This window comes from Balaenoptera ricei, chromosome 18, assembly GCF_028023285.1.
Source record: "Balaenoptera ricei isolate mBalRic1 chromosome 18, mBalRic1.hap2, whole genome shotgun sequence".
Lineage (NCBI taxonomy): Eukaryota > Metazoa > Chordata > Mammalia > Artiodactyla > Balaenopteridae > Balaenoptera > Balaenoptera ricei.
The window spans coordinates 54,384,547-54,394,123 of NC_082656.1; the positions used below are offsets into that span (position 1 = coordinate 54,384,547).

The 9,577-nt window shown below is 44.1% G+C and overlaps 1 protein-coding gene across 1 annotated transcript; it reads left to right on the top strand.

Annotated features, from left to right (window-relative positions):
* Positions 1–970: 970 nt before the first annotated feature.
* Positions 971–8,926, top strand: ACOD1 (aconitate decarboxylase 1). Its single transcript, XM_059902905.1, has 5 exons — positions 971–1,019; positions 4,622–4,783; positions 5,556–5,645; positions 6,860–7,065; positions 7,981–8,926. Exons 1-5 carry the CDS (start codon positions 1,008–1,010, stop codon positions 8,924–8,926), a joined length of 1,416 nt encoding a protein of 471 aa, XP_059758888.1. The 5' UTR covers positions 971–1,007.
* The last annotated feature ends 651 nt before the right edge of the window (positions 8,927–9,577 follow it).

Here is a 9,577-nt window from a genome sequence, read left to right on the forward strand (position 1 = left end):
TAAAATGCAATCCCCCTCAAAGAAGAATTCCGCCACTACACCTGGAACAACAAGCTCAAATTTTAAATAACCTGATTGTTGGTACCCACTGTAAGTACAAACCAATTGGCCAGGACTAGACAGCCCAAGGGCAATCACAATTCCCTAGAGGACCAGAGATGGGTTCAGACTAGCCAACCCACAGTGACTGATTATAAACAAAAAGTCTTGGACAAGCTGTGTTGAAGTCCACTTGGGCAATAGCAGGGCGGCAGGCAATAGATCCCAGAAGCCAGGCGGAGGACCCAGGAACCACAGATCTGCATATACTGAAAAATGCAGTTCAGGAACAAATCAGGGAACACCTGAGAAGAAGTGTGATTAATGCCCAAATGCCCTTCTAAGTTCTTAATCTCAAGCTACCAGGAACTTCTGGTACTTTTGTCCCTTGACAATGGTGACTAGCAGATGTGAAATGGAAGGGGAAAATGAGAGTGTACCTTAAATACCGTACATGCCGTATTTTACTTAACCAAGCCACTACTGGGGGGGCATTTGATTTTTTCCAATTTTTAATATTATAAGTAAGTCTATGAATTTTATTTTATTTCATTTGCTATTTTTTTCCCATAAGTCCATGTCTATTTCCTTAGGATAAATTTTTAGAAGTAGAATACCTAGATAAAAGAGTGTGAATATTTTTCTGATTTTGACATATGGCATCTAGGCACAAGATGCAAGCCTAGTTTTGCCATCAATGTACTTTTCTGATAGCTGTGAGGAATCATATGATCATCGCTCCTGTACTTCTTAGGTTTATTTATTTAGTTTACTGGTAAGTTAAACAACTCATGGCAGAGGAAGTTGAAGTAAGTTTAGCTGGGAGGTGTTGAAATGGTGGAAACTTTCCAGTTAGAACAAAGTGAAAGAGAATGAGTTTGAGAGAAGAGAGGAGTATAAAGACAGTCACACAGCAACCAAGTTTCTCCCCAATTCACTCCTGAGACAGACCTCCTCTTTAGAACAACATGATGCTCAAGGTATTGTTTCCTGTTATGTGGCTTATTTAAACGGGTTTTTCTAGCTTTCCTTTTCTTCTCGATTTCCTCAGTTGCCCTCTCCTCTTAAGAGCTACCTGCTTCTACTTTCAAAATGTGATTTTAATATTTCTCATAGCCTCTGGGTGGTCTAATTAACTGCATCTTGTTTTTTATCAATGTTTTACCAAGAATAGACATAATTCTCTGGTACAAAATTAGGAAGAAAATGAATCATTATAAGTTCATAGAATTTTTTTTTTTATAGATTTATTTATTTATTTTTGGCTGCGTTGGGTCTTCATTGCTGCACACGGCCTTTCTCTAGTTGCGGCGAGAGGGGGCTACTCTTCATTGTGGTGCGCGGGCTTCTCATTGTGGTGGCTTCTCTTGTTGCGGAGCACGGGCTCTAGGCGCGCGGGCTTCAGTAGTTGTGGCACGCAGGCTCAGTAGTTGTGGCTCGCGGGCTCTAGAGCGCAGGCTCAGCAGTTGTGGCGCACGAGCTTAGTTGCTCTGCAGCATGTGGGATCTTCCCGGACCAGGGCTCGAACCCGTGTCCCCTGCATTGGCAGGCGGATTCTTCACCACTGCGCCACCAGGGAAGCCCAGTTCATAGAATTTTAACCTTCTAGTTTGGCATGTATCCATTATGGCATTGCCAGATTGCTTTCCTAATTATCTGTCTACTGTCCTTAGTCCCCTGGAGAAGATAAGCCTTTTGTGGTGGGAACCATAACATCTTGGTTTGGTATTCTAGAGTGCTTAGCACAGGGCAGACACATAACAGGAACTCCTGAAATATTTATTAAATAACTGCATATTTCACCTTAATTTATACATTAATCATAGTATTTTACTAAGAACAGATGTAAATACCAGGAGAAAATCAAGAAGACCAACAAGATATTTTAGAAATAGATGGGCACAAGGCTAAATACAGCTGAACAGCTGCATGTTTATTTCCTAGTGTTCCCTTCCTCAGGGGCCAGAAGGAGGCTGTTTGTTCTTTGGCACACGGGGTGGTGTTCAGGACTTGTCAGGGGGTCCATTGGGGCCCTACTTTCAGAAGTCACTAGCACCGTGGGATTGTGTGGATGGAGGCCCCAATCACCTCCCACGCTCCATGGTGGCGCCCTGCAAATACACGCTCCCCAGGCATACACGTTGCCCCAGCAGGCACTCCCGGGTCAGATCTAACCCTGAAGAGATGAACAATCCATCATTAATTGCCTCCACTGTGGGAATTGTGAGGATGGGAAGAGAGGTCAAAAAGAGGTAGTTTTGCTTATAAGAAAGGATCCAACCAGTGCTTGAATCTCTAAGTTTTAGTTGGCAAATCATCAAGCCAGTTCTTTTCCCTCCTTCCCTTCTCTGTCCCTAAAATGTTTACCCAGATTTCTAGCCACATGAAAATCCAAGGTATTGTTATTCTCCACCCTAACCTGAAACTTGCATCCCAGACCCCTTTCTCTGTTCCAGCCATCTCCTCTCCTGCTTCCTCTCATTGTTCTAGCAAAGCTTCAGAGACATAAAAAGCAACCCACTGTTTCGCAAATGGCAAGGTTTCCCAGGCTTGACAGCCTAGGGACTGAAAATATAGGACAAGTCGACAAGTCGGTGGCCAGGTTGAAGGACTTTCAGCTGGGAACTGGTTCTATCTTTGCACCTCTGCTCTTGCACTGAGCTTAGCGTCAGAGAGCCCCAGACACCCCAGATCCTCTATCCAATAAGCCCCCACCCCCATCCTATAGCTCACATTTTAAAATGAGTTATCTGATGTTCACAGAGACAAAGAAGTTGTATAATGATGCAATAATCAGAGCAGGGAAGGGAAGCGACCTAACATTTACTAAGTGGTACTAAGTGCTAGGCATATAGTGAAACATGAAAGGATGTTTTCAACTACATAACAGACATGCTCTTTATCTGGTTTGTGGGTAGAAACATAAGGTCTTCTCGACTAGGATGACCACACGCATTTCACATTCAACAAGTTCACGATGAGCCCAGCATCGTTGCCCAGAAGTCTTCTCCTCTTCCTGTGTTCCCTCTCACGGCAAATGGCACTGCCGTTTCCCCATCCAGAACCTGTTGCGTCGGTCTCTTACCTGCCCTGTCCACCCCTCCCCATCCATTCTCTACATGAGTACCTACAGAGATCTTTGCAAAACACAGTTCTGATCACGCCTCTTCCTCTCTTAAGACAGCACTATGGCTCCCTGATGATGTCACAGTCTTTAGAATAATATAACTTTCGCCATTCAGCCCTGGCCTGCAAATCCATTCTCCCTGTCACCTCTGCCCCTTGCGGGCAGCCCTGCGGCTGGAGTTTGCCCAGTTCACGGCACCGCCCCGCACCAACACCTCCAAGCCCCAGCCCACGCTGCTACCTCTGCCTTTAACCTCCATCTTCATTCTCAGCACCTTCGCCTGGCTGACTCCCAGAAGTTTTCATAACCAGCTCAGGTATCTACTCCTCCAGCAAGTCTCCACCAACAGAAAGAGCAGGCAGTGGTTCTCGAGTGTAATTTTAAAGTTTCCAGTAGCCATATTTTAATAAAGTAAGAAGAAACTGATGAAATGAATTTTAATAATATATTTTATTTAACCAATATACCCCAAATATTATCAATTTCAGCATGTAATTAATATTTTTAAATTATTAATGAAATGCTTTCTATTCCTTTGTTTTCCTACTAAGTCTTCAAAACCCAGTGTTTATTCTCCTCTGATGACACGTCTCGGTTTGGACTAGTCACATGTAGCGCTCCATCACCAGATGTGGAGACTAGCTACCACATTGGACATGACAGCACTAGAGCTATCTTAGGAATCACCTAGGAATCACCTAGAGAGCTTAATGGAAACCTAGAACCCTGTACTAAGCTTCCAAATGTTCTGGTTCTGAGGAGGGTCTAATTCTGGAGGTGTGGGATGGAGAACCAGAAATGTTCACTCTCAGCAAGAAATCCAGGTTTCTGATGTATGTGTTCCTCAGGAAATGGGGGCTTAAGAGCTAGATGCATTGATTTTGGAGTTAGACCTACAGGGGTTTGTGTCCAGACTAACTAAGTTATAGCTGTGTGACTTGGGGACTTCACCTTTCTGGGTCTTGGTCTCCTCACCTGCAAAGACAGACTCACGATACATACCTAGAGACCAGTGGGTATTAAGTAGACACTGTATTTAAAACATTCGGCTCAACACCTGGCACGTATCTACCAGTGACAGCTCCTACCTGTCTGAATGCACCCCACGCCCAGGCGTGCCCACGTGGTGGGCGAGACGTCCCTCCCCTGCCCCCCCTCTGAGCCTCTGCTTGCCTCCACCAGAGCCCAACACCCAAGCACACATTATCTGCCTGCTACTCTGTGTCCTCCACTCGACTGAGGACAGAAACTGGCTATCGCTCATTTCCACATCCCTCTGCCTCACACATGTGGTCAGTACACATCATGTTTTAGGAACTGAACTTAATTTAACCAACTGCGTTTCCTATAGTGGAGTAAACTCTTTACGTAAAACTACCTCCAGTTCTCGTGTAGAAAGGAAGTGTGTGAATACAAAGTGAGTGAAGCACTGTTCTAACACTCTTCCCTTTAAAGTCTGTCACAGAAAGCTTGGCCAAACTGATCCACGGCTTGAAAGTGGGACACCTGACAGATCGTGTTATCCAGAGGAGCAAGAGGATGATTCTGGATACCCTGGGTGTTGGGTTCCTGGGAACCAGTACAGAAGTGTTTCACAAAGCCAGGGAATACAGTAAAGTAAGAAGCTCAATGTCTACTTTGGAGCTAAAACCAAGTGCGCACATGCGCCTGTTTGTGAGGTGTACCCAGAAGCGCGCCCAGGGACGTGCGTTTGTGTTCTACTGCCCTACTCTTCATTTTAGAGACAGTGCTTGGTGTATATAGCATTGTTGTATATAGTTTTATGCTTTTCTATGCTTTATTACCTGAGTCTTAATATTCACCCACATCCTTTACTAAGTCACTATCTTAGACCAGTCTTAATCTTAAGGCTAGCAAAATCTCAAAGTTGATCACTAGTCTGACTGAAAGCACATTTTTACCTGAGAGTCTTAGCAGCCATGGCCCCGGGCCATTTGTTCATGCAAAGACTTCAAGGTTCTCTCCGAAAAGCCTGGGCCAGAACCCTGAGCACAGAGTAGGTGATTACATGAGAGATGTAGCATCCACTCTCCAAACAATATGCTTGGTCTATAGACGATTAGTCCACCTTCCCTAGTATTTATCCTCAAGGAGTGAATGAGAGTAAATTCAGACTTCATTCCTTGGCGCACCTATGGATCTCAGTCTGGGACTGAGCAACAGCTTCTCCTCTCCCTTCCACAGAAAAAGTTATATATTCTTCTACAAGGAAGAAAGAAATCCAATGACTAGGGCTTCAGTCTAGCACAAAGGGCTCAATAAGAAGTATTAAAGTAATGCCTCCAAACATGAAGAACAACTCTTGAAATGGTGACTTGGCACGTTGGGTTCACACTCTGTATCACTGATTGATATTCTTTTGTTTCAGATCTACAGTTCCAATGTATCCAGCACTGTTTGGGGCCAGCCAGACTTCAGGCTCCCACCAACATATGCTGCTTTCGTTAACGGTGTGGCTGTAAGGAGATTTCCATGTCTTTGTAACTGTTCAACAATCAGAATAATTTCAGGGCCAGAAAACACCTCAGAAATTGCCCAGTTTCCATATCTTACTGACGAGATCACTGAAGTTGAGAGAGGTGAAGTGGCCTGCCCTCTCTCCTTGTAGTAATTTCAGTTTTCACGTTTTTACAGTGAATTGATGCTTTTCAAACAAATTGTGAAGTAGAGGAAATAAGATGGAAGTATTTAGATAAAAATGCCCCTAAGGTAACTCAACTCTAAATTGAATATCCAGACTCAATTTCTTGTCAATTCTTTCTGTTGTGGGCAGTATCAGCTTCTATCCAGTAACCAGCCTTTCATTCATTCATTCATTCATTCAACAGATATTTATTGAGCAAGAAACAATGGCCATAAGGTATCTACATTTTCTGAACCAAAAATCAGCACTTCTCATCTGACAATTTTTATGCTTTTTTCTGTGTGTCACGGGCAGTCTAAAAGATATAATTTGGACATGAATCTGTTGGGATTTCTGAGATATTTTTATGGTTTATGGGACAGTAGTTCAGAATATTGAAAGTCAAACCTAATGGTGCATCCAGAAGTAAGTAAGTCCAGTAAGTAAGCAGTGGGAAAGGCACCAGCCACAACTAGTAGACAAAAATCTATTTTTAAATGAACTTCTGGTTATTACTATTTCATATAAGGAAAAACCAAATGATTTTAAAATATAGCTTAATAGTTAAACTGGGTTCAAGAGTTCTTGCAACTTCTCCATAAGTTTGAAATTATATATAGTAAAAGGGTTCAAAAAATATGGCCTGATGTGGAATAAATGACATTAAACTCTTCATGTGACTTGTCTGAAAGGTGGAAGAGGGAGGGAGGGAGGGAGTGAGGAGCCACCTAATTCTACAGCTTTGTTTATAAGGTAGATAAAGATCCTTGCAAGGGCTGTGGCACCTGAGTAAGGCCCAAGCTCCCTGCGGTTCGCCAGCTGCTCCCCAGGGTCGCACCTGATGTGGACAGAGGACAGCATGTCTAGTGCCAAGTCACGTGATGAAGAATCGCAGCCAGTTCGTAGGTTTAATTTTCAGAGAATCAGATCTAAAAGTCTCACGTCAAACAAGGTTATTATTGAACTAAACCCTGACTGGTCCAAAAAGTCATTGCATTCAGGGAAATACATTTAGGTTTTGGTTGTCGTTTATGCGTCTGTTCACATAGATTCACTCAATGGATTTTGATGACACGTGGTACCCTGCCACCCACCCTTCTGCAGCTGTCCTTCCTGTCCTCATGGCTTTATCGGAAGCCCTGCCTCCAAGTCCAAAGTGTTCTGGCCTTGACCTGCTGCTGGCTTTCAACGTTGGTATTGAAGTGCAAGGCCGATTAATGCATTTCTCCAAGGAAGCCAAGGACATACCAAAGAGGTATGGAGAAACTGTGCCCCATCGTGAGGCGGCCACATTCCCCTTCATCTGTTACTCATTATCTCTGTAGATGTTTCTGACATAGAGGTTGGCTCAGTTGAAGATGTTGACGTTAGTGCTGGCAGATAAGTCAACTCAACCAGTCACATATCAAACTGCATATCCATATACAAAGGTCTGACCTCAGAAGTGTTAGTGAAAAGTCTCCTCTGGGTTTAGAGAGCCGATCAAGCAATGAGGACCATGCACTAAATTGGAGCCTCTCACCCCAGGATGATCATGTCATTCTGGCCTCTGTGGGTACTCTGAATAGCCCTCATCTCATCTCAAAGCAGAGTCTACTTTGGTATTTGCTAGGGTCCTTCAGACTAATGAGAACATTCAGAATATCCTAAACCCGACTGCTCAATCCATAGATCAAAAATGGTCAAACGCTGACTGTATCATATGGTTCAATCTAATATTTATTTTGCCCCTTGGTCCAGCCTGCTGGGGGAGGAATAAATCAGAATATTGAGTGAACTTTCATGGTTTCTACAAGGCTCTCAATTGTTACAGTTACTTACATAGGCTTTCAGCACTCAACAACTTTTGCCTTTTTGGCAATAATTGCAAAAGTACCATTTATAAATAATTTACTATGTCAGGCACTGTTGTAATCATGCGAATTCGTTCAAAACTCACAAAACCCTATGAAGTAAATACTATTATTGTGACCATTTTATATAAGAGAAAACAGATACAGAGAAGTTGAAAAACTTTTCCAAAAATCACAAAGCTAATAAGAGGAAGAGCTGAGATTTGCACCTAGGCATTAGGGCTGCTCCATTAGCTAAGCTCCTGACCACTGTGCTATACTGCCCCCTGGGGGTTGAGGTTTGTAAGTCTCCAACTCTTGTGTTTTTTGTTTTTCAGATTCCATCCCCCCTCAGTGGTGGGAACTTTGGGTAGTGCTGCTGCGGCATCTAAGTTTTTGGGGCTCAGCACGACAGAGTGCCAAGAGGCCCTGGCTATTGCTGTTTCTCATGCTGGGGCACCCATGGCAAATGCCGCCACTCAGACCAAGCCTCTTCACATCGGCAATGCTGCCAGGCATGGGCTAGAAGCTGCTTTTCTAGCAATGCTGGGTCTCCAGGGAAACAAACAGGTCTTGGACATGGAGTCAGGGTTTGGGGCCTTCTATGCCAACTATGCCCCCAAAATCCTTCCAGACGTAGATTCACACACTTGGCTGCTGGACCAGCAGGATGTGGCCTTCAAGCTCTTCCCTGCCCATTTGGCCACGCACTGGGTGGCAGACGCAGCTGCATCTGTGAGAAAACAGCTTGTAAGAGACAGAGCCCTGCTTCCCACTGACCACACGGAGAGAATTGTGCTTAGAATTCCAGATGCCCAGTATGTGAACAGGCCCTTCCCAGACTCGGAGCATGAGGCCCGCCACTCCTTCCAGTATGTGGCCTGCGCCATGCTGCTGGATGGTGCCATCACTGTCCCATCATTCCACAAACACCAGGTCAACAGGCCACGGGTAAGAGAGTTGCTTGGTAAGGTAGAGCTGGAGCACCCTCGGGACAACCTACCAAATTTCAACACACTCTACTGCGAGATAAGTGTTGCCCTCAAGGATGGAGCCATCTTCACAGAGCGCTCTGATACCTTCTACGGTCACTGGAGGAAGCCTCTGAGCCAGAAAGACCTACAGGAAAAGTTCAGAGCCAATGCCTGCGGGATGCTGTCCTGCCACACTGTAGAAAGGCTTATAGAGATAGTAGAAAACCTAGAAGACCTGGAAGACTGCTCTGTGTTAACCACACTTCTGAAAGAACCCTCTCCACCAGAGATAGTTACAAAATCTCTCTAGCATTTAACAGTCCCATCATGCAATCTCTCCTGAGGCTTAACAACATCTAAATGACTTTATATTGGGGAAAATTCAATGCTTTGCTTTATAGAGCAAGGGTCTGTTCTTGGTCTGCCTGGGAATAAATGCAGCATGCTGAAGAGAGTCCAGACACAGAACTGGATATACATGGAAGAAGTCTTGTCCTGTAAATTCTGCAAGACAGTTCCAGTTACCTGTAGCAAGATAATGGCGCAAGAAACACAGAGAAATTTATTTTATAAGCATTCATAAGGCTGAAATTCAGGTCACCTGTGATTTGCTTAATCTTTTCAGAGGAGTTATTTATGAACTTCATGAACCTCAAGGCTTGAGAGGGATTTGAACTTCTGCATACAACTTGCTGACAGTGAAGAAGGGCTCTGGTCTGTTGTGCCACCAATGGACTTCTTACACTATGGGCTATCAGAAGCCCTTCCCAATGGATGGGATGCTATTGGGTTTAAAATAAGGGCTTCATGGGTTCAAATCCTGCCTCTGCCACTGACTAGATGTGACCCTGGCCATGGTTCTGAATAAACCTCTACTTAAGTTTCTCTATCTTTAAAGCATAAATAAAAAACAGTCTAAAAAATAAAGCAGTTTGGCTCTAGAAGCCATGCTCTTAACCAC

Excerpts from the sequence above, each read along its gene's own strand:
- ACOD1 (XM_059902905.1), top strand. Across the intron at positions 4,784-5,555 it reads AAGCCAGGGAATACAGTAAA|ATCTACAGTTCCAATGTATC; the intron begins GTAAGAAGCTCA and ends CTTTTGTTTCAG. Across the intron at positions 5,646-6,859 it reads CTTTCGTTAACGGTGTGGCT|ATTCACTCAATGGATTTTGA; the intron begins GTAAGGAGATTT and ends CTGTTCACATAG.